At 40.0% G+C, this 23,954-nt stretch overlaps 1 protein-coding gene across 1 annotated transcript in view; it reads left to right on the top strand.

Annotated features, from left to right (window-relative positions):
• Positions 1-23,954, top strand: part of SNRNP200 (small nuclear ribonucleoprotein U5 subunit 200) — a 39,895-nt gene that overhangs the window by 14,424 nt on the left and 1,517 nt on the right. The window contains exons 12-43 of the mRNA XM_001373624.3: positions 840-977; positions 1,225-1,380; positions 2,222-2,392; positions 4,180-4,373; positions 4,933-5,056; positions 5,331-5,480; positions 5,808-5,918; positions 6,889-7,020; positions 7,160-7,348; positions 7,654-7,851; positions 8,253-8,405; positions 8,526-8,606; positions 8,867-8,950; positions 9,578-9,684; positions 10,024-10,142; positions 10,455-10,609; positions 11,244-11,433; positions 11,682-11,855; positions 12,958-13,118; positions 13,590-13,817; positions 14,453-14,644; positions 14,741-14,919; positions 15,276-15,427; positions 15,894-16,002; positions 17,823-17,931; positions 18,325-18,514; positions 19,914-20,078; positions 20,288-20,409; positions 20,646-20,789; positions 20,875-21,051; positions 21,378-21,538; positions 21,673-21,754. Of these exons, the coding sequence (XP_001373661.1) occupies positions 840-977; positions 1,225-1,380; positions 2,222-2,392; positions 4,180-4,373; positions 4,933-5,056; positions 5,331-5,480; positions 5,808-5,918; positions 6,889-7,020; positions 7,160-7,348; positions 7,654-7,851; positions 8,253-8,405; positions 8,526-8,606; positions 8,867-8,950; positions 9,578-9,684; positions 10,024-10,142; positions 10,455-10,609; positions 11,244-11,433; positions 11,682-11,855; positions 12,958-13,118; positions 13,590-13,817; positions 14,453-14,644; positions 14,741-14,919; positions 15,276-15,427; positions 15,894-16,002; positions 17,823-17,931; positions 18,325-18,514; positions 19,914-20,078; positions 20,288-20,409; positions 20,646-20,789; positions 20,875-21,051; positions 21,378-21,538; positions 21,673-21,754 (4,797 nt within the window). The remainder of the gene's footprint in view (positions 1-839; positions 978-1,224; positions 1,381-2,221; positions 2,393-4,179; positions 4,374-4,932; positions 5,057-5,330; positions 5,481-5,807; positions 5,919-6,888; positions 7,021-7,159; positions 7,349-7,653; positions 7,852-8,252; positions 8,406-8,525; positions 8,607-8,866; positions 8,951-9,577; positions 9,685-10,023; positions 10,143-10,454; positions 10,610-11,243; positions 11,434-11,681; positions 11,856-12,957; positions 13,119-13,589; positions 13,818-14,452; positions 14,645-14,740; positions 14,920-15,275; positions 15,428-15,893; positions 16,003-17,822; positions 17,932-18,324; positions 18,515-19,913; positions 20,079-20,287; positions 20,410-20,645; positions 20,790-20,874; positions 21,052-21,377; positions 21,539-21,672; positions 21,755-23,954) is intronic.

Below are 23,954 nucleotides of genomic sequence, written 5' to 3' on the forward strand. Positions count from 1 at the left end.
CCCAAGACCAAATGTTATGAACTCCCCCTGCCACCTTACCCCACACAGGGGAGGGAGAAAGCACTCCCATTGGGCTGCTGGGCAGAGGGGTGGATGAAGTGAGGAATGTCCTCAGCAAATATAGAGATGGGGAGGGGAATGGTCCAAATGCTTCGATCTCTCCTCCCTTTCTGCTGCCTATGAACTGTCCACCTTACCCTAGACAGGGAGGGAAGAAGTATTCCCATTGAGCTGCTGGGCAGAGGGGTAGGTGAAGTGAGGAATATCCTCAAGTAGAGAGGGGGAAGGGAGCAGCTCAGCCTGGGTCCCTCTGCCTTTCTAGTAACGAAATTGGGGGGGGGGGGGGGGCGGTGGCAAGTGTGTGTGCTTTATGTGCCATCTTTGTCACCTGTGCCATAGGTTCGACATCATTAGGCTAGGCAGTGGGGGTTAAGTGACTTGCCTTCGGTCACAGTTAGGAACTGTCTGAAGCCAGTTTTGACTCCAGGCCTGGTGCTCTATCTACTACATCACATAGCTTGCTCCCTCTGACTCTGTCTTGTGACCTGGGTTCACATCAATAGATTCTGAGTTGAAGGCACTGTTAGGACCTATCCATAGTGACACCGCATTTTTCTTGCTTGGGCGCATTCATTTTATGTGATGAAGACATTTGAAATTAAAATATTAAATATAATATTTCTTTATTTGCCTATTTCAACAAATTATTGTCATCTTTCCAGAAGTCAGTGGTTCTAGGAAATTCTAATATTCTGCAGTTAGATTCTCTTTAGTGAGATAGAACCACCAAGTATTCCAGACTTTGTCAATAGGATCTGTATGCTGTTTTGTCTTTTTAGCAATTGCTGCCAGTGGAGAAGCTACCAAAATATGCTCAGGCTGGATTCGAGGGCTTTAAAACACTCAATCGAATACAAAGCAAACTCCACTATGCTGCTTTGGAGACTGATGACAATCTTTTGCTGTGTGCTCCCACGGTATGAAATATGAAATGTGATTCTTAACTTTTCCTTTTGAAATCAGCTCTACATTTTGCTTGAGATGTATCTATTTTATTAATGGGGGTATTATGAATCAAATGAATATTGGATTTGTAAAGACAGAGTAACTTAACTTCATATGTTTGTTTGAGACTAGGATGAGAAATGAGAAATAAAAAAATGAATTTAATTTAGCCTTCTTTGCTTTCTTACTTCACCTCATATTTTTTGTTGTTTGTCCTAGGGTGCTGGCAAGACTAATGTGGCACTGATGTGTATGCTCCGGGAGATTGGGAAGCATATTAACATGGATGGTACCATTAATGTGGATGATTTCAAGATCATCTATATTGCTCCTATGCGTTCTCTGGTACAGGAGATGGTGGGCAACTTTGGAAAGGTAAGGGCTACAATAAGAAGTTAACTGCTCTAGAGTCTCCCAAAACTATTATTGCTAAGACTTAATTGTAAATTTTATACCTTCAGTGACCCTCTAATTCTTTTATTAATAGTAATGAGGTGTGACTTGGTGTTGTTAACCTTATTTCAAAGTCTTTGGAATGGATAGAAGAAGCAAGTCTGATGGAGATTAGTTTTGAACCTTTTGATTTCTGTTTGTGGTTTTACATGTTCATCACAGGTTCAGTGTTCTGTGATATGTATCCTCACTTTGGAAATTTTTAGATGTTAGCAGTAAAAATTGCTTTGTGCCTGTCTTTTGTCCAAGTTTTTTCTATCTTTTCTGTTCTTTTTTCTTTACTAGTTGATATATTCTCGTCAGCACAGTATTTCTTAAATGCTTATATGCATGTGGCAACGAAATAAGTGTTATCTAAGTTGTTTACAAGTACTCCATTTTCTTTTCTCCTTTTGGTTGACATGTGTCATGTTTCCAAAAGTCCTACCTTCGCTTGCCATATGTGGACACAGATTTAACAATCTGAGGTAGTGGATAGCATCAGGAAAATTGAATTCACATCCTATATACTAGCTCTCTGACCATGTTGGCATCTTACTTAACCTTGAGTTACTAATTTGTATTGGTGGAGGGAGTTTCTACATGAGGAGAACCCATACAGGTCTGGGCCAAAAATTTGGAGGTGATCAGCTTAGTCAATGGATTGTTTAAGGGAGATATCCTGTATCCTGAAACAAGATTTGCCTTGAGTCATAAAGTATGTAGCATAAGACCACCTGTGAATTTCCCTCCCTGAGATGTCTCTTGATTCTTAATTCTTCAGCGCCTTGCAACATATGGTATTAATGTGGCAGAGCTGACAGGTGATCACCAACTGTGCAAGGAGGAAATCAATGCCACTCAGATCATTGTCTGCACCCCAGAGAAGTGGGATATCATTACCCGAAAGGGTGGGGAACGTACCTACACTCAACTGGTACGACTCATCATCTTGGTGAGTAGAGAACTTCTGGATTTGAAGACTCGAGAAAAAACCCTCTTAGAGAAAATTAGTTGAATCTAATATTGTAGCTGGTTCATGCTTCATACTTTTAGTGCTGTTAGTACGAAGGCCAATAGAAAATCTTGCTCAAAGTTGAGGGTTACAGATGTTCAAGTTAAGGATATCTTAGGAAATGACAATAAGAATCAAGAAAAGTACTCAAAATGAGGGTGACTGATTCAGAAGAAAATCCCTCACCTAGCCCATCCCTGAACCTCTTGCTCAGCTTCTCTTGACAAGTGACGATCAAGCCTTTTTTGGAGAGTTTCATATTAGAGGAAGCCAATCCCTCTAGTGTCATTCCAGTATTAGAGAACTGTTGAGCAAGCAGCTCAACATAGTGGCATAGTAGAAAGAATGTGTGGTAAGGAAAACTGAAGCAAGTTTTGGACTTTCTGCCTCAACAATCCCTTTATTACAAATGCCAGGCCTGGAGCTGGGAGGAACTGAGTTCAAATTTAGCCTCAAACACTAAACTAGCTGTGTATTCTTGGACAATTCACTTCCCCCCAGTTACCTAGCCTGTACCATTCTTCTGCCTTAGAATCAATAAGTATCAATTGTAAGACAAAAGGTATGGGTGAAAGAAAGGGAGGGAGGGAGGGAATGAATTTTTCTGGAGACCACACCTCTATATGCTTTTTTTTTTAGCTCTCCTTGTAGTGGTTCTCTCCAGTTTATTCCCTAGATCATGTAAATCATTAGCTTTTAATGATCCAGCAGATATGATTTTGAAAATACTCCAGGAGATCTGAATACATTTCAAAACATAATATATTTCACTCTCTTCATTTTTTCCTACATTTTTTCTTTGAATTCTTGGCACAAAATTAATAATATGGGAAAATGTTTTACATTACTCTACATATAAAACCCATTTCAGATTGCTTGGCCAGAGTGGAGGAAAGGGAAGGTGATTATTTTGGCTCAGGTTTTTTTTAATACAGTTTAAAATTGCTTTCACAGATAATTGAGGAAAAAAATAAAATATTTAAAAGCTAAAAAGTAAAGGACCTAAAAGAAAAGAAATGCTCTAGGGGTAAACATATTTGATGAAGAAATAGAATTTGGCATACAATCACTTGATACATTGCACCAGTTAAAAAACTTACCGTAATCTTAAAGTAAATTAAGAAATGTTGCCACTGATCTTATCTTTCCTCTTGTGTTTTTGTTTTTTTTTTTTTAAAGTGGTAGCTTTATCTGTATCTCTTCTGGCTTTTGTTGCTCCAAACAAACTTGTGCAAGATACAGATTATATGCAAGGCTGTTGTGTCATGTACTATGAACATGCTTATATTTTTCCTCTTGATCAAAGTGCAGGAGTCCCTTTGGTATTATATGATAATATTTCTAGGCCTTTTAGTGAGGGATTGAGTAAGATGCTTCTTCTGCCTCTTAATACAGGCATTATAGGGGGCAGCTGGGTAGCTCAGTGGATTGAGAGCCAGGCCTAGAGACGGGAGGTCCTAGGTTCAAATCCTGCCTCAGACACTTCCCAGCCGTGTGACCCTGGGCAAGTCACTTGACCCCCATTGCCTAGCCCTTACCACTCTTCTGCCTTGGAGCCATTACACAGTATTGGCTCCAAGACGGAAGGTAAGGGTTTAAAAAAAAAAATACAGGCATTATAAACAATTAGTAGATAGGTATAATATGTCTATTGGAGGGAAAAAAATGAGTCATGGGGATTATTTCTCTTGTAATGAGGCTAACTTTTGTTTGCATCTTATCTCCAGGATGAAATCCATCTTCTTCATGATGACAGAGGTCCTGTTCTGGAGGCTTTGGTAGCCAGGGCTATCCGAAACATTGAGATGACCCAGGAACAAGTTCGGCTCATTGGACTCAGTGCCACCCTCCCAAACTATGAGGATGTTGCTACTTTTCTTCGTGTAGAGCCTGCCAAGGGCCTCTTTTACTTTGACAACAGGTATGAAGAGGACCTTGAAGCTATTAGCTCTAAGAGATTTTTCTCTCTGCTATTTCCCATACATTTGGGTGTTTATCCATTCTCAGAAAGAGACAGGAAAGACAGCTAGGGTCATCCAGGATTTGTGTCTAGAGAAGGATACACCAAATCTATTCTCTCAAAAAGCCTCCACTGAGGACTGGAAATCTCTTGGATTGAATCTGGGAAGAGGAGTTTTGATGAGAGTTGTAAAGTAAACATGGAATGCATTTTAGGAAATGAGATTTGCATATGTCTCTCTCTCTCTGTCTATCTAGCTCTATCTCCCTCTTTCCCTCCCTCCCTCTCCCTTTTCTTCTCCCTCTACCTCTCCCTCTCCAGGGATCCACTGCTAGGAAGTGTATGAGGCCAGATTTGAATCCAGGGCCTCCTGTCTCTGGGCCTGGCTCTCAATCCACTGAGCCACCTACATATGCCCCCTTTGCATTTGTTTCCTAGGATGATGGAAAGTCTTGACTTTCTCTTTTCTTCACTCCTCTAAACAATACACACACAATACACATCACTTTTTCTTTTTAAGCTTCCGTCCAGTGCCTCTTGAACAGACATATGTGGGTATCACAGAGAAGAAGGCAATCAAACGTTTCCAGATAATGAATGAAATAGTTTATGAGAAGATTATGGAACATGCTGGGAAAAACCAGGTTAGTTTCAAGTTCCTTTGATTTTATTTCAAATGTCTAAACATCTTGAGTCCTTTGGGTTTTCTGCAGTCTGGGTTCATTTGGGCCTCAGACATTTACTAGTTCATAGACACCCAAGATTTTTTACTTCTCCTTGGTTGTTCCTCCTCACAAAACTTTGGCTTCTTGACCTTTTAAAATATTGAATACTCTGCTTACTGTGCTTCTCAGTAAATTTTCTGGAGTGGCCCTTCAAGCTACATCTCTGCATTGTCATTATGTAATTTTATTGCAGGTGCTAGTATTTGTCCACTCTCGAAAAGAGACAGGAAAGACAGCTAGGGCCATCCGGGATATGTGTCTAGAAAAAGATACGCTGGGCCTGTTCCTTCGAGAAGGCTCTGCTTCCACTGAGGTTCTGCGGACAGAAGCTGAACAGTGCAAGGTGAGAATGAAAAGACAGGCTCCACTCGGGGTCTGTAGGCTATTGGACCAGAGTCTGGTTTCAGACAGCAGCAATGTCAGCAAGTATTCCCTAAGAAACTAGTGTAGGGGTGACCCTGCCTCATTTATGGTTGGGATCTTGTCCTGAGTATTATTCTTTCCAAGTGGGGAGTTATTGTGTAAATGGGGTCTTGAAAACTCTGTAGGCAGCTTTGCCTTCCTCATTTGTATGCAGTGTATGTTTGAAAGATTTTTTTGATGTGATGATTTCAAATAAACCCAGAACAGGAAAATAGGGCTCACCTCAAAAATCTTTTCTATGCCACAGAATTTGGAATTGAAAGACCTCTTACCTTATGGCTTTGCCATTCATCATGCTGGTATGACCAGAGTTGACCGAACACTTGTAGAAGATCTTTTTGCTGATAAACACATTCAGGTGAGGGAAAACATGGTTGATACACATACTGCAGTAGTGACATAGACAACTAGGTTTTGTCCTGTTGGGGGAAAGGGGGGGAGATAGAGAGAGTCGATTTTTAAAAAAATTAAGTTTATTTAATTAATTAATTTAGGATATTTTTCCATGATTACATGATTTATGTTCTTTCTCTCCCCTTCTCCTATCATAGCTAACACGCAATTCCACTGGGTTTTACATGTGTCATTGATCCAGACCTATTTCCATATTATTAATATTTGCACTAGGGTGATCATTTAGAGTCTACATCCCCAATCATATCCCCATCAAACCATGTAATCAAGCAGTTTTTCTTCTGTGTTTCTGCTCACACAATTCTTTCTCTGGATGTGGATAGCGTTCTTTCTCATAAGTCCCTCAGATTTGTCCTGGGTCATTGCATTGCTGCTAGGAGAGAAGTCCATTACGTTTGATTGTGCCATAATGTATCTGTCTCTGTGCAGCTTTCTCCTGGTTCTGTTCCTTTCACTCTGCATCAATTCCTGGAGGTCATTCCAGTTCATTATTCCTTTAGGCACAATAGTATTCCATCACCAACAGATAACCACCATTTGTTCAGCCATTCCCCAATCGAAGGACATCCTCTCATTTTCCAACTTATCTAGCGTCATCCCAGGTGTATGTTGAAATAGGCCTGCCCTATTCTGTTCAAAACTCTATTCTATCACTTAATCCATTATAGGCAAGTTGCTTAACTTCTTGGGTCTCAGTTTCCTCATTAGTAAAATGGTGATAACACTTGTATTATCTAAGAATGTTGTGAAGAAAGTGTTTTGTAAACCTTAAGCATTATGTAAATGTGATCCTGTTATATAACTTGATGTCATCCCCTTTCCTAGGGCTAGTTTCTTGAGAAGGCAGAGCTGCTTACCATCTGGTTTAACTATTACTACTTGATTATCTTTTAAAACTTCACTTGCTTCTATAGGTTCTAGTCTCTACAGCAACTCTGGCTTGGGGTGTAAACCTTCCTGCTCATACAGTCATCATTAAAGGCACACAGGTGTATAGTCCAGAAAAGGGACGTTGGACAGAATTGGGAGCATTGGACATTCTGCAGGTAATGGGCCTTTAACTTAAGTGTATTTTGGTTCAGAACTTTGTGCAAGGGTGCTAGGAAGATACCAGAATACTTAAAACCAAGAATTTTGAAACTTTTATGTCATCTGCAACTCACATTCTTTTCCTGATTGGTCTAGATGCTGGGTCGTGCTGGTCGACCACAGTATGATACAAAGGGGGAAGGTATCCTCATTACATCTCATGGGGAGCTGCAGTACTATTTGTCCCTACTCAATCAGCAGCTACCTATTGAGAGCCAGATGGTATCAAAGCTGCCTGACATGCTCAATGCTGAGATCGTCCTGGGGAATGTCCAGAATGCTAAGGTAAGAGTTACTCTGCCCACTGGATTTCACTTTCTCAGATATATCCTGAACTTAGAATAAAGTGGTCAAAAGAATGAGCTAGTAGTACCTTTAATCTTGTCCTAATGATTACTTAGCATCCAACAGGGATTTCTCCTTAATGCCTTTCTTTGTTGTGTTTATTTATAAGTTTTTGTGGCTAATGCTACCAGTTATCTACATTGCTGAGGTCTTGGGGCATTTTCTTGGTAATAAACTCCTAGTGTCTTAGTAATTGTTTGATACTTACTCTTCTTCCTAAGATCAGTGAGCTCTTCTCTTTGCAGGATGCAGTAAATTGGCTGGGTTATGCCTATTTATATATCAGAATGCTCCGTTCCCCAACTCTCTATGGCATTTCACATGATGACCTTAAGAGTGATCCCCTGCTGGATCAGCGCCGACTAGATCTGGTGCATACTGCAGCTCTCATGCTGGACAAGAACAATTTGGTCAAATATGATAAGAAGACTGGCAACTTCCAAGTGAGTAGGGTCATGCTTAGGCCTGGGGTCTTGAGGAGAGGTCCCAGACTCAAGGGAGTTTTAATTTATTCAACTGAGGCTTTAACTTGTATTGTCCCTGGATCCCATGCAAAAGTACAGAAGATTTCAGTAGTGGTTGATTCATTGAACTCAGGATGTCTTGATCTTATTGCAATGACTCTTGAAAATCGTTTCTTTATATCAGCTGAGTTGATATGAAGAGCTTAGCTGACTTTTCATTATGGACACTAAAAAATGTGTCCACCTCATTGAGCTAGCTCTTGTACTATGCTCAGGCACACTCCCTGTGACCTCTCTGAAATAAACCTATGATAAGGAGTTATTGAACTGCAAAAAGAGATTTAAACTATCAACATTAAATTGCATTTTCCTTCTTGTAGGTGACAGAGCTTGGTCGTATTGCCAGTCACTATTATATCACCAATGATACAGTGCAGACCTATAATCAGCTGTTGAAACCAACCCTGAGTGAGATTGAGCTCTTTAGAGTATTCTCACTGTCTTCAGAATTCAAAAACATCACAGTAAGAGAGGTGAGTCTTTAGGAGTCAGCCTGAAGAGACTGAGATTTGATACTCAGTGCATTGGGACCTAAAATTTTGCTTCCTCTGAACTTGGGTTTTCTTTCTGATTCTTTTTCTGTCCTCTAACAGGAAGAGAAGTTGGAGCTTCAGAAATTACTGGAGAGGGTTCCTATTCCCGTGAAAGAGAGCATTGAGGAGCCAAGTGCAAAGGTAAGCATCTGACCACTTAAACTAAGGCCCTTGCCTGAGGGATGAGGATCACATGTTTTTTCATAGCTCCCAAAAGAAGTTATGATTTTGGATAATTGTTTTGGTAGCCTGCTGGACTCTAATCCTTCTACTCGTCCCTTTTGTACAAAGTCACTAGTATCTAGTATTGAGAAGGACGCCCAGAGCAGAAACAATTCAATTGATAATCTGAATCAGACTGCAGAGGTTATATTGCTTTCCTCAACTTTTCCCTTTTACAGATCAATGTGCTTCTCCAGGCCTTTATTTCACAGCTAAAGCTGGAGGGGTTTGCACTGATGGCGGACATGGTATATGTTACACAGGTGAGTTGAGTTACAACTTGGCTCTTACAAGTAGGTTCACGCAATTTTTAATTTCCTGCTCTCCTATGTGTGTCTTAGGGTGGGGGCAGTTGCCAGATTTTCCTGGCTATGGTACAGTGTTGCTGTGATAGCCTAGTATCTGCTGATTTACTGACCTGAGCATCATGAGAGGGTGAGGCTGTTGGAGGGGATGGTAGTGTTGGGGAGAGGTGGGAAGATAGTCATGCAGCTGGGCCTCTTAAGCCAAAGGCATTCTTACTAGTGTCACAGCTTTTATTAGTGAGCTAAGAGTGACAAAAATTCTCTCTAGTTTTATTGTTTCCCTCTAATAAAGTATCTCAATAGCTTAATTTACTGGCAGAAGACATCTATGTTGTGAACCTTGTATTAAGCTACCTAAGATTTTCACAATTTAGCTGTCCCTGGGAACTGCCCTTCCCTCAGTAAGCACCTATGGTATGGAAAGGAAAAAAGAATAAGAAATATGTTATAGCAAGGGAAGAGAGAGAAGTGAGGTGTTTTTATGAGCAGGTTAGGATGGTTGGATCAAAGGATGAACTCATCCATGCATAAGCTAGCCAAATGGGTCTAGCATTATAAGAAACTAACTTGACTTTTTTTTCCTAGTCGGCTGGTCGATTAATGCGTGCCATCTTTGAAATCGTCTTAAATCGAGGTTGGGCACAGCTGACAGACAAGACTCTGAATCTATGCAAGATGATTGACAAGCGCATGTAAGGGGCTAATGGGCTGAAAAATTAATCATCATTGGTTGCAGTAAAGAGTCTGAGGCGATAATTTCAATCTGAATCTGATAGCTGACTGGTTAGAATGGTTATGAAGCAGCAGAGTTTATACCATCTTTGGCTTCTCTTGAGTTCATTGGAGCTTGTGGAATTGGGATCAACTATTAGATAGCAAACATTGACAGCTTAGATTTCATTTTTGTTAGTTTCTATATATGTCTTATGATTTTGCTTTGTCTTTTGGGAAATGTGATAATGTTAATCAGTTCCTCAAAGACCCATAGGGCTTGAGGAGGACCCACTGTCTTTCATTTCCTTCCTGTATAGGTGGCAGTCCATGTGCCCCTTGCGCCAGTTCCGGAAGCTCCCTGAGGAGGTGGTAAAGAAAATTGAGAAGAAAAATTTCCCCTTTGAGCGTCTATATGATCTGAATCACAATGAGATAGGTTTGTAGAATTCTGGTCTTTCTTGCCACTTTGGGAACAAGTACAAGTTGAAATGGAAACTATATCCTAACATCAGACCTCATTTTCTACCCTGTGATCTAACTTTGTCCCTATCATATATCTTTCACTTGACTCCTAGGGCTTTGTCTTTGAGCTCTAATTGATCATGGTTCTAATTTGCATTGTGATAGAAAGAACTCAGTTAGCCAACACCTAAGTTACTGATAATCCACAACAGTCCTTTGGTCCTATGTAATGTGGATTGACTGGGCCTTTAGTCATTGTGCCACCTCTTCTTGCCTCTTTTCATAGGTGAGCTTATCCGTATGCCCAAAATGGGGAAGACCATCCACAAATATGTCCACCTTTTCCCCAAGTTGGAACTCTCAGTGCATTTGCAGCCCATTACTCGTTCTACCTTGAAAGTAGAGCTGACTATAACCCCTGATTTTCAGTGGGATGAAAAGGTGAGGTTATATTTTATGTGTGATTATTCTCAGAATGGTTATGGGAAAATTGAATGAAGGCAAAAATATCTATTAAATACCTACTGTGCATCTGTTTCTTTGCTAGATTCTAGAAATACAAAGTATCCCAAAATTCCTCGTGTAACTATTAAAAGCATGCAGCTTTACCAGGACTTTTGGGACACTTTGTATAGCTGAGTCAGTCCCTGCCCTTGTGGTTAGAGTTTATACATTCTAAAGGGGATGAGAGCACATTGGGAGGAAGAGGGATATAGGCAAGTGATTTTTGATTTGGAGAGCCACAGGGTTTGTGACAGAAAACATAGAGCAGTAGTTGCCATGCCCCTTCTGGTAGTAGTGTTACTGTTGAATTGATCATGTAAGAGGGTTAGGACTGTGTGTGTGCAAACTGTGAGGGTAAAGTTTCAGGTCAAGTCAACAATATTTATTAAATATGTACTAAGTGCTAGGCACTGTAAGGCAAAGGAATAAGGATGGTCAAGGCAGTCCCTGCTCTCAAGGAGCTCATAGTCAAAAGAGAGCTCATGGTTTCCTAGATGGGTGACTGGATAGGATGTTAGCCAGTGAGGGCAGGGCATTGCCCTCTACTGATTCTATGCCCCTCTCTTCAAAGGTCCATGGTTCATCTGAGGCATTCTGGATTCTGGTAGAAGATGTGGATAGTGAAGTGATCCTGCATCATGAGTATTTTCTGCTCAAGGCCAAATATGCCCAGGATGAGCATCTCATTACATTCTTTGTTCCTGTGTTTGAACCACTTCCTCCACAGTACTTTATTCGAGTGGTGTCAGACCGCTGGCTGTGTGAGTACTGGCTTCTCTTGAAAGCTAACCCCCCTTCAATAAGAATAGATCCCCTTATGGCTATTGATCTTACAGTATCTTCTTTTTTTTTTTAACTGTGTATTACTGTTAAGGGGAGGATGTGGTATGATGTATTGTGATAGTGAGTGCAGAACCACAAATCTGTAGTTTCTTCTACTAACCAGGAACTTTGAAGGTATGTATTAGAGATTGATATGAATTCTGACTCCTATTTTCTTACCTGGTAGCATGTGAGACCCAGTTGCCTGTCTCCTTCCGTCACTTAATCTTACCTGAGAAGTACCCACCTCCCACAGAACTTTTAGATTTACAGCCATTGCCTGTGTCTGCCCTGAGGAACAGTGCCTTTGAGAGTCTCTACCAGGACAAATTCCCATTCTTCAATCCTATCCAGACTCAAGGTGGGTATCAAATCACTGGGTATTGCCTCCCCTTCTGAACCCTATCTAAAGATTAGTTCAGAAATTAAACTATCCTTGCCAGAGATAGAAAGCCAGTTTCTCTTGAGATTTGTTTCCAGAAAAGCTAGCTAGTGGGAAAACCTCGTTAATTTTCCTTCATGACAATACTTGAATTCAACATTAAGACTTAAAGTTTCTAAAGCTTTCCTATCTTAATTTAATAACTGGTAGAACTTTAAACTGTTGCTACTTTCTGGGATTTATTACAGTGGATCCAGCTTTTCTTTAGTTCCTTGTTATTTCTCTTATTATCATAGCCATTGCCAAAGCCACATAAAAGTCATCAAATTTAGTGCTTCACCATATGCTCAGGGTGCTTGAATAGTTTTATCTTGTAGGATGTCCAAGGATTCCATACCTCTCTATTTAGCAGTCCTCAGAACCATTATAAATGGCCCAGGATGTGGAAATATTTCTAATGACCAGAGCTAGGGATGAAACTCTTTAGCCACTATCCCCTTTTCAGTCAATCATCTTTGGGGTAAAGGCAGGGTCAGAAAAGCAAGATAGAAAATAGTGGGGGGGAGGGGGGGTTGTTTGTTTTACTTGCTTTGGGATTCATTGTTGAAACCATAGAAACTCCTTGGATCTTGAATTATTTCTCATTCTTATCTATTGTGCTTCTAATTTCCTGAGTTTTCTTTTCTCTTTCATTAACAATAACCATAATAATACCAAGAGCTAACATTTATATGTCTCTTTTAGGCTTATAAAGCATTTTGCATGTGTTAACTCATTTGATTCTCCCAACAATTCTATGAAGTAGCTGCTGCTATTTTCATTTTACATGGAGGCACCAGAGAGATCATGTGACTTGCCTAGCAATATTTAGGTCATCGCTATTGGCAGTTCGCTCCCCATAGTTTTGCGTGCATAGCAGAAAACTTAATAACTTCTTGTTGGATGCATTAAATTGACTGCTATAATGACAACAATGATATAGCCACCATCTTGTCTCACAAGGGCATGTTTTTATACCAAGTAGTCTGCCTAGCCTTCCCTTCTCTCTTGGACTTGACACCGATGTTCTTTTGGCTTGTAGTGTTTAATACTGTGTACAATAGTGATGACAACGTATTTGTGGGTGCCCCAACGGGCAGTGGGAAGACCATCTGTGCTGAATTTGCCATTTTAAGGATGCTTTTGCAGAACTCTGAAGGTCGCTGTGTCTATATCACCCCCATGGAGGCTCTAGCAGAACAGGTAAGGAAACTGCTAGCCTTTCCTTAGTCATATCTTCCCTAGAAGCTATTCATAGTATCAGAGAAGGGACCAGGCCCTGAATCTGGCCTGGCTTCATTTTAGACAGATATTCAGAGAGAATATATGACTGGCTTACAATAATATGTTGAATAAATACCAAGATTGAGTTTGAAGCCAGGTCCTTGAACTCCAAATTCAGTTTTTCTTTTACTTCATGGTTTTTCTTTTGTTGGATTGTTTCCAAAATCTTCAGTGATGGCTGATGGCTTTCCTCCTTTTATGTTTCATTTTCTTTATTTGTGCACTGTGGGAGAAGGTATTCTTCAGTGAATCAGTGAAGGTTTGTAAAGTACTTCGATACCTCTAACTGAAAAGTTGGTCTTGTGACCTGTTTATCTCCTAAACTTTTTCTCAGAATGGTTGAAGTGACGACTTGAAAGAGACTTATTTCTTTTATTCTTCCCTTGCCAGGTGTACATGGATTGGTATGAGAAGTTCCAAGATCGACTCAACAAAAAGGTAGTACTGCTAACAGGAGAGACCAGCACTGACCTGAAGCTTTTAGGCAAAGGCAATATCATTATCAGCACGCCTGAAAAGTGGGACATTCTCTCCCGTCGCTGGAAGCAGCGTAAGAACGTCCAAAACGTCAACCTCTTTGTAGTGGATGAGGTCCACCTCATTGGGGGTGAAAATGGGGTATGTACATGGTCTGTTAGCAAAAATATGGATCTAGTACTTCTCACTAGGGAAATCTTGGTATTGAGATGCCCACACAGGCATGACAGTTTCCTTATTTAATGGCCTCACTTAGGAGAATGCTATCTGCCATTTAACTCTTGACATTTCAATGGAGAGGAGAGGATTTTAAATGCTTTTTGTAGAGCATTATGAAAAATGAACCTAGAATGTTTTTTCCAGTGAAGATTGTTGATTTGGGGGATAGAGAATGTTAGAAAAGAGACCATAGCTTTGAAGAAAGGATTAGTAATAATTGTAGTATGTATTTATAAATTATAAATATATAAAGTACTTTATAGACTCATTCAAACCTATGATTAGCATCTTTCAGACACTGGTATACTTCTTTTGTGGATGGAAAACTAGGACTTAGATTATAATTTGTTTCAGGTTGAATAGCTAGTAAAGGATGGAGCTAGGTCATATATCTAGGTCTTTGAAATTCTTGGGTCCTTTGCTTTTCTCTTCCTCCACCCCCTTTTAATCATGGATGGATTTGAAGCTATTGGAAATGAAAAGCTGCGTTTCTAGAGGAGCTAACTAGGCTAAGTTGATAGCCTTTTCTTTAATTCATCCTCTTATTTTTCTTACAGCCTGTACTTGAAGTGATCTGCTCTCGTATGCGCTACATTTCCTCTCAAATAGAGCGACCTATCCGCATTGTGGCACTTAGTTCCTCCCTTTCTAATGCTAAGGATGTGGCCCACTGGTTAGGCTGTAGTGCCACCTCCACTTTTAATTTTCACCCCAATGTACGCCCTGTTCCCTTGGAATTGCATATTCAGGTGAGGACTACTCCCATAATTCCCATCTGCTCTTTAAGTATTCAGGGTGCAGCAGGCTTTGATATCCATGTTTTCCTTTTTCCTTTTGGTTCTTAGGGCTTCAACATTAGTCATACACAGACTCGCCTACTGTCTATGGCAAAGCCAGTGTACCACGCCATCACAAAACATTCACCCAAGAAACCCGTCATTGTTTTTGTTCCATCACGCAAGCAGACTCGCCTGACTGCCATTGACATTCTAACCACCTGTGCAGCAGACATTCAGCGACAAAGGTATATTCTGTAGGAGAGGTTCCTTCTTCCATAGAGGTTCTTTCTTCTATCTATCTATGGCAGGGGAGCATTCAAGCAGCAGAGCTCTCACAGGCAGAGCGTGCTTCCACCACCTTGCTCAGGACCACTCTGCATTCCTATCTTGTGCACAGAAGTTAGTTCTACAGAAATCCCAAGTTCCCAGGGAGGTCCTTATAGAGGTGTAGGCATTCCTTTTGTCCCAAGAAGGATGTGTCTTTCATGATGGTGGGCCAGCTAGCAAATGTACTGATCCATTCTGTAGCTTGGCCTGAGGCAGAGTGCGAGACTTCACACCTGAGAAATCCTTTGCTATTTCTCCTTGCTCCCGTGATCAGATTTCTACACTGCACAGAAAAGGATCTGATCCCATACCTGGAGAAGCTGAGTGACAGCACCCTCAAAGAGACACTACTGAATGGTGTGGGCTACCTACATGAAGGGCTCAGTCCAGCAGAGCGGCGTCTAGTAGAGCAGCTCTTCAGTTCAGGTACAGAATTGGCAGAGATCACTGCAGGGCCTTCTTGGGACTTCATCAGCCTTAACCTTATTTTTGTTCACTTAGCACTTCATTTCTTGTTTTGGTTTGACACTTGCTTTTCCTACTTCACCATCTCCACCACCAGTTATTTATTCTTCACAACAGGCCTTTCATTCTATTAGGAAGCAACCTGTTTTCCTCTTCCTTTTTCTTATCATTGGATCTATTGCAGGCTTCCCTTATTAAATTATGAGATTTCCTCCTTTCTCTCCCCACTCTCCCACAAAACTGGGCAAGAGTGCTCTTGAATTAAATCTCTGTGGTGCTGGGCACATTGCCCTGAAGCAGTGGTCAGTTTCTCAAAGAGTAATATTTGCCAAGTCTGTCTTGGCATCTCCCTGGCATGGAAGCCAAGGGTCCTACCTCACTCAAGGGAATCCTTGGACTCACTTTTCTACTTTCCTCTACTGTTCAGGTGCCATCCAGGTGGTGGTGGCATCTCGAAGCCTGTGCTGGGGCATGAATGTGGCTGCTCATCTGGTGATCATCATGGATACACAGTATTATAATGGCAAGATCCATGCGTAAGTACAGCACTTTCCATCTACATGGGGTTTACCTTCCTGCAAAACAAAGAGAATCCAAAATCAGTAGCTTTGGGTACGTAAAGATCATATATAAGAAATGGAATTAATGAAGTGAAAATGTAACCCATTTAGCACTTAGCTAAGTTGTGTTCCAGTGGTCATTGTCTTTGTCCCTATTACCCTAAGGGTCAAGTTTTGGATTATAGTCACTCTGCTGGAGACTAAAATCATAAAAAGTTCAACTTGGAAGATAGGTTCTAATCTAGTGGTTCCCAACCTATAGGTTTAGGGAACTGCAGAAATATTGCATATGGACAAGATTACAAGGGATTGGAGGATAATGGAATGCTGAGGATGCAGACATAAAACCTTTTTTTTAAGAGAGAGGGCAGGAAAATGTGATGGAATTCTTCCCCCACCCCCAATATTGGGAACTCTGAATACATTTGTAGACTAATATGGAACCAGGGAAAAGAGATTGAAAATGGATTGCTTCTCAGTTTAACTGAGAAAGTGATGCTTGATAGAAAAAAAGAATAATGGCTGACACAAGGTCTCTGAGGAGTCGAGAAGAGAACAGGATTTAAGAGTGGGTAGAAGAAGAATTTGCTTTAGAATGGAATAAGAATACCTCATCTTTTTTTTTTTAAACCCTTACCTTCTGTCTTGGAGTCAATACTGTGTATTGGCTCCAAGGCAGAAGAGTGGTAAGGGCTAGGCAATGGGGGTCAAGTGACTTGCCCAGGGTCACACAGCTGGGAAGTGTCTGAGGCCAGATTTGAACCTGGGACCTCTCGTCTCTAGGCCTGGCTCTCAATCCACTGAGTCACCCAGCTACCCCCAGAATACCTCATCTTTTGAGAGAATAGGGAAAGGATGGGCAGAGATGAGGAAGCTCATTTTACATATCTTCTATCATTTTAAGGCATGTAGGAACCTTAGATACGTGCTTTGGGGTTAAGGGGTGAGCTGTAGGGGGAAGGTTTAAGATAGTTGATATTGGTAATCAGTTAGGAAGTTAATAACTGAATAGAGTTTGAACTGGTACTTGAGAAGGGGCCTTTTTGTTTGCATATAAAATATTTGTACAATTTAATAACTTCTTCCAAAGTTCTGTAGCAGCCTAACATCAGAAATGGATGATGGTGATTCTTCCAGAATTGTGAGGATGTTGGGGATAGAAAAGGGTCATGGAGTAAAGTATGCTAGGATGGTGTCTAGTGAGTCCTTGAAATGTCTATCTTAAGGGGCAGCTAGGTAGCTCAGTGGATTGAGAGCCAGGCCTAGAGATGAGAGGTCCTAGGTTCAAATCTGACCTCAGACACTTCCCAGCTGTGCGAATCTGGGCAAGTCACTTAATCCCCCATTGCCTAGCCTTTACCACTCTTCTGCCTTGGAACCAATACAGAGTATTGATTCCAAGTCAGAAAGTAGGAGTTAAAAAAAAAAGAAAAAGAAATGTCTATCTAGAAGGATTAAGACTGATTCATGAGGTTCTTTAAAGGGAGTATTGTAACTTGGTTTTGGGCAATTTTTGCAGCTTTGGTCAAATTCTCTGGAGTCCCTAAATCATGGAAATGTGAAAATTGCCCTTAAATATTTTATTGTAAATTGAAAATGGCTAAGATGAATTATATGCCTATAAACAAAACCATAAACATAAAACTCATAAATCATAGCACTTTTACGTATATTCTAACCCTATTATGGAAAGGTTTTGAACCCTACTTAGCATTCAGAGGAGAATGATGAGGACGTATTCTTTTTCATATTATCTATTTATACACTGTCTTTTCCCCCTTTTTTCCTTGTATTAGTTATGTGGATTATCCCATCTATGATGTGCTACAAATGGTGGGTCATGCCAATCGACCTTTGCAAGATGATGAAGGACGCTGTGTCATCATGTGTCAAGGCTCCAAAAAAGTAAGTCCTGGGGATATGAAGGATCCTGGAAAGGTAGGCCTCAAACAACCATCACATTGTTAGTTCTGTTCTGGATGATGACTTCAATCATATCTTAAGTATGCTTGCTGTTGTCCATTCCCCAGACTCTTTATAGTTCAGCTCCATGAAATCTGAGCAAGATGTGGATACTTGTCTCTCATATGTTTCTACTGCTATTTAGTGCTCCCTCATGTCTAACTCTTACTCCTCTGACAGGTTCTATTCTCATTATGTGTCTCAGTGTCTTTAGTGATGCTCTCTTCTCTAAGAAGATGTTGGTTAGGTCAATGATTGCTGCTTGCAACTCTTTTGCCTTATTGGTCAACGCTAGTTAAGTTCTAATTTTTCATCTGCTGTTGCTTTTCTTCATAGGATTTCTTTAAGAAATTTCTGTATGAACCACTGCCAGTAGAGTCTCATCTGGATCACTGCATGCATGACCACTTCAATGCTGAGATCGTCACCAAGACCATTGAGAACAAGCAAGATGCAGTAGATTATCTCACCTGGACCTTCCTATACCGGCGCATGACCCAGAACCCCAATTACTACAATTTGCAAGGTGAGCTCAATTTTTTGAAGCCCTCTTCACCCTGATAGTGTCAGTCCTAGACATCTAGCTCCTTAGCTGTTCTACAGATCTTTTTTTAATTGATATATTTTTTGTTTTTACATTAGCTCAATTTTCCTTGATATCCCCCTCATCCAAACAACCCCCATCCTTTATAACATAATTTTAAATAGGGAGAGACAGAGACAAATGCAGTATTCCATGCTTGTGTCATTTTTCCTTCTCCTACCCCCAAAGAGAGAGAAGGAAGGAGTGGAGGAGTATTTTAGCGTACCTCTCCTTTTGGACCAACCTTGCTCTTTATAATTTTGTAATAATCGTTTTAAATAAGTTTCTGTTGATATCTTTTGATCTTTTTAGCTCACCATAATTTTCCCCAGTATCTCTTCCTTCACCCTTCCAGATAGCCATCCCATAAAACAAATTAGATTTTTAAAGGGGAAAGAAAAAAGCAGCATTATTATCTCTGATCCATGGTAGCTCTTTAAAATTTTGCCACATTTACTTTTGATTTTGGTACATATGGTTGTTCTTTCTCTTTACATTGTACTCATTTATTTTCTTGTCTGCTAACTTCACTTTGCATCAGTTCGTGTAGATCTTTCAATGTTTCTCTACATTATTTCTTTTATGTTTGTCTTTTACAAAACAATAATTTGTTTATCCATCAATCAATGGGCATACACTTTGTTTCTGATTCTTTACCATCACAAAAAATATTGTTGTAAATATTTTGGTTTGTATAGTCTTTCTTATCAATGGCCTTTTTGGAGCATGACACTTAGTAATGGAATCTCTGGGTCAAATAGTAAGGATATTTAAATTACTATGTGCATTATCCCAAATTGCTTTCCAGAATGATTGTAGTGATTCATAGTTTCATACAGCAGCATGGTTCCCATCATCCTACAATTCACTCAAATATTGATTTTTTTTCCCATCTTTGTCATCTTTGCCAGTTTGCAGGGTATAAGGTAAAACCTCAAAATTGTTTTGATTTGCATTTATCAAGTTTTTTCATGCTTCTTTATATTGATCATTTCTTATGTAGCAGGGCAATATTTCATATTATATTCATACCCTACAATTTGTTTAGCTATTTTCCAATTGATGGGCCTCTAATTTGTTTCCACAAAAAGTGCTATTCTAAGTACTTTGGCATTTATGGAGCCCTTCTTCCCCCCCCCCTTTTTTTTTAAATCACTGACCTCTTTGAGGTATCTTCCTCAGATAGCAGAATCTCTTCTCAATGGGTATAAACATTTTTACCTCTTTATTTGGGTCATTCTTATTGCTTTCCCAAAAGGTTTTATCCATTCACAAATCTACTAGCAATATATTAGTATAACTTTGTCCAAAGTTGACTTTAATTGATCTCTTAAATCTATAGGCATCTCCCATCGTCATTTGTCGGATCACTTGTCAGAACTGGTAGAGCAAACCTTAAGTGACCTGGAACAATCTAAATGTATTAGTATTGAGGATGAGATGGATGTGGCACCCCTGAACCTGGGCATGATTGCTGCTTACTACTATATCAACTATACCACTATTGGTAAGGGAACCTAGGGTCATCTAAGAAAAAAATCATGCAGAAATAACCTTGCCTGTGGGAAAAAAGGATAGCCACAAATGGCTTACCCAAGACCCTTTGGATGTGATAAATTGTTTGAAATGTCATTGTAGTCCCGTGGTGTTGGGCATTTCTCTTTTGTTAATTTCTCCAGTTGTCCTTGACTTTCTGCCAAAACCTTCTCTCTCCAGAGCTCTTCAGTATGTCTCTGAATGCCAAGACCAAGGTGCGTGGGCTCATTGAGATAATTTCCAATGCAGCAGAGTATGAGAACATCCCCATCCGACATCATGAGGACAACTTGCTACGGCAGGTGAGGTATAGTCACGGATCTGAAGAAGTTTTGAGGTTCAGACTGGACATTTGAAGTTCATAGTAACTTATCACAGCAAAAATCCTAATTCTAAATATTACTTGGTTATAAATCTGGGGCTAGGAAACCCATTTCACCATAGGGCTGAATGGTTCTATGTGATTTCCTTAGATAAACCCTTGTGTAGGGAAAAGTGACCCATAATTCTCATAAGATTTCTTTCTCCCTCTTTCCAGTTGGCTCAAAAGGTTCCTCATAAGCTGAACAATCCCAAATTCAATGATCCCCATGTTAAGACCAACCTGTTGCTTCAGGCCCATTTGTCTCGTATGCAGCTGAGTGCTGAATTGCAATCTGACACTGAAGAAATCCTTAGCAAGGTACTGTATGATTGAGGGAGATAGGCTGGTGGAAGGAAGGAAGATAATAGGTCCTGTTCCTGACCCATTCTTGTTTCTCATGTAGGCAATCCGGCTCATTCAAGCCTGTGTCGATGTCCTCTCTAGTAATGGTTGGCTGAGCCCTGCTCTGGCAGCCATGGAACTAGCTCAGATGGTTACCCAAGCCATGTGGTCCAAAGACTCCTACCTGAAGCAGCTGCCACACTTTACCTCTGATCACATCAAACGGTGCACTGACAAGGTAATCTGAGATTTAGATTGCAAGCATTAGGGATATGCCTGAGGATGGAAGCACCTGACATCTTAGCTGAATTTTCTAGACGAAAATTTTTTCCAAGGGCAAAAGGAACCTAGCTATAATCTGAGAAAATCTGGTTCTCATTTGGTAATGAAAGATCCACATGTTAAGATCTTAGACAAAGGGATTTAACATGTTGGTAGTATTTCTTTTGGTTAAGAAGTAAGACCTGCTACTGTTAGTGAAATTAATGAGTTCCTATAGCTTTTCATTGGTGTTTCTTTTCTTTTTCTCTGGGATCTCTCTGAGCCTTCATTGTTCCCTTACAGGGAGTGGAGAGTGTCTTTGACATTATGGAGATGGAAGATGAAGAACGCAACACACTGCTTCAGCTGTCAGACAATCAGATTGCTGATGTAGCCCGCTTTTGTAATCGCTATCCCAATATTGAATTGTCTTATGAGGTGGTGGAAAAAGAGAGTATCCGCAGGTGAATTGAGAGGATCTGACTCCCTGGCTTTGGAAACGCTAAGAAAAAATGTTTACATAAGGTCCCCAGGGGGGAGGCACCCTTTGCTCTAAGCCCACTGTTTTGAGTAGTGATGACTTGATTCTCTCCTGCAGTGGTGGGCCAGTTGTTGTGCTGGTGCAGCTGGAGCGAGAAGAGGAAGTCACAGGCCCTGTCATTGCTCCTCTTTTCCCACAGGTAAGCTCAAGCTCTACTGATTTTGCTAACATACAGGTTTGAATCCCTTTTTCGCTACTAGAGTCCAAACATGTCATTGAGAATAGGACATTTAGTAATATTGCTTTAAGAAGCATAATTGCAGAGGGATTAGAGAGCCATCCTTGAAGCCAGGATAACTTGGGTTCAAGTCTCACCTTTTAACATATACTATGTGAACGTAACTTTTCAAAAACTAAGTTATAGAATAGATACCGATCTGTGTTGGCAGAGGTTTTTTCTTTCCAGGAATGCCGGCAAATTTTTAAAATACAGATTTATGTGACCATCACAAGCCACCTCCAGCATTTTTCTAGCTGTCCCTTGCATCTGGAGCTGGTCGGGATAAATGGGAAGGCAGTTCCATTTCCCTCTACATTTTCTTCACTCATTTTTTTTCTTTTTTCTTCTGGTTCTAAGTTCAGTTTGTTTTAGATTTGAAAGTTTTTATTTAATTAATTGATTTAGAACATTTTTCCATGGTTACATGAATCATGTTCTTTCCCTCTCCTTCTTCCACCCCCCTCCCTTAGCCAACAAGCAGTTCCACTGGGTTTTACATGCGCCATTGATCTAGACCTCTTTCCATATTATTAATATTTACACTAGAGTAATTGTTTAAGAATCTATATCCCCAGTCATATCCCCATTGACCCATGTCTTCACTCATATTTCTATAGCTAGTTTCAGGATCAAATTTGGGGTTGGGGAAGGTAGAGTGAGACTGGTTATTATGGTAGATAGGCCAGTCCTTTTTCTAGGGCTATGAGTTTAAGGATGTTTCATACATGGGGCTGATGCCTCTCTTTTCTTCTCTCGTCCCCTTCTGGGAAGAACCCTCTCCATCAGAGGTGTCTGATGCATAGCTATACAACTTCAGAGTGCCACTAGAACCAAATTAAAATGTAATTAGGATAAGTTTAGCAAAATGAAGCTACAGAACAACATAGATACTGTTAATGAATGGTTTTCTAAGTCAGTATTACAGTGGTTGGGATCTATTTCTATTTGAATTCAAAATCCAGGCTCCACAAGATAGCTTAACTCATTTTTCCCTTGTTATCTGACTTAATGTCTTCCTATAATGTATACTCATTTTTCAATGGGTATGAAAAGTAGATGACTCCTGTTCTTGTCACTGAAATATTCTAGATTCATTAGTTTTGCAGATAACAGGAACTATCTTAGGCATTAGAGTTTTTTTAGGTATTAAAAACTATTTTAATCTTTTTTTTTTTTAAGTTTGGAAGCAATAGAAAAGAATTATACCTTTTCTTGTCTTTTAATGACTTGAGTTCATTGTAAATGTAATTACACTGCTGTTATACACATGTACCCTCAGGGGCTATTAAGATATGTTGGACTGGATGACCCAGACCTCCAGGCTTTCCTTCCCTGTTGTTTCTTCTGCTCCTAATATCTCCTTCCCTTATTCTCATCTCTGTTAATAGATTTGTTTCTAGCAGTTTCTCTTTTCTATTCTCCAGTAGTACTGTCCCTTCTGCACAAAGTAAAAATCCAAAGTAGCAAAGGAAACCAGATAATTAATTTTATTAAATCAGTAAATTCTTTTTTTACACATTCAATGAGTTATTGAGATAGTTGTCTCTTTGACATGTGTTAAGTTATTGAGATTGTTGTCTCTTTGATATTTTGGTGGCCATACTACTCTGGTATGGTGAAGATGTGGTTCTTTGCAGCAGTTGGTTACTTAACAGTTAGATAAATAACATCACTGACATAGGTAACTATAAAGACCTTGGATGTGTCGTGGACCTGGCTGTGAAATAACTATCTCTTCTTTTAGCGACCTGCCTGGTGTGTCAGCTAATTCACAAAAGGAATTAGTATTCATTTTCTTTGGGCATTTGCAATATCATAGAGTATTCTTTAATGATAGAAACATCTACAAGACTCAAAGGAATCTTGAAATCTCAAACACAGTTATAGACCATGGAGGAGGTATTTGGAGGCAAATTTTTCAGCCTGCTACCAATCTTTCCTGATAAAGCTAGATCTAACTAAGATATATTGGCCTTTTCAAGAAAGTCCAACTCCTTAACTTATCCCCATCATCCTTTTCACCATTGTAAGAGTTCAGAATATCAGAAGATGAAGAGTGGACATTTACTTCACAGATCCCAATCTCTTCACACCTTAGTAGACTCTTAATGAGTTTTTG

This window comes from Monodelphis domestica, chromosome 1 (genome assembly GCF_027887165.1).
Source record: "Monodelphis domestica isolate mMonDom1 chromosome 1, mMonDom1.pri, whole genome shotgun sequence".
Lineage (NCBI taxonomy): Eukaryota > Metazoa > Chordata > Mammalia > Didelphimorphia > Didelphidae > Monodelphis > Monodelphis domestica.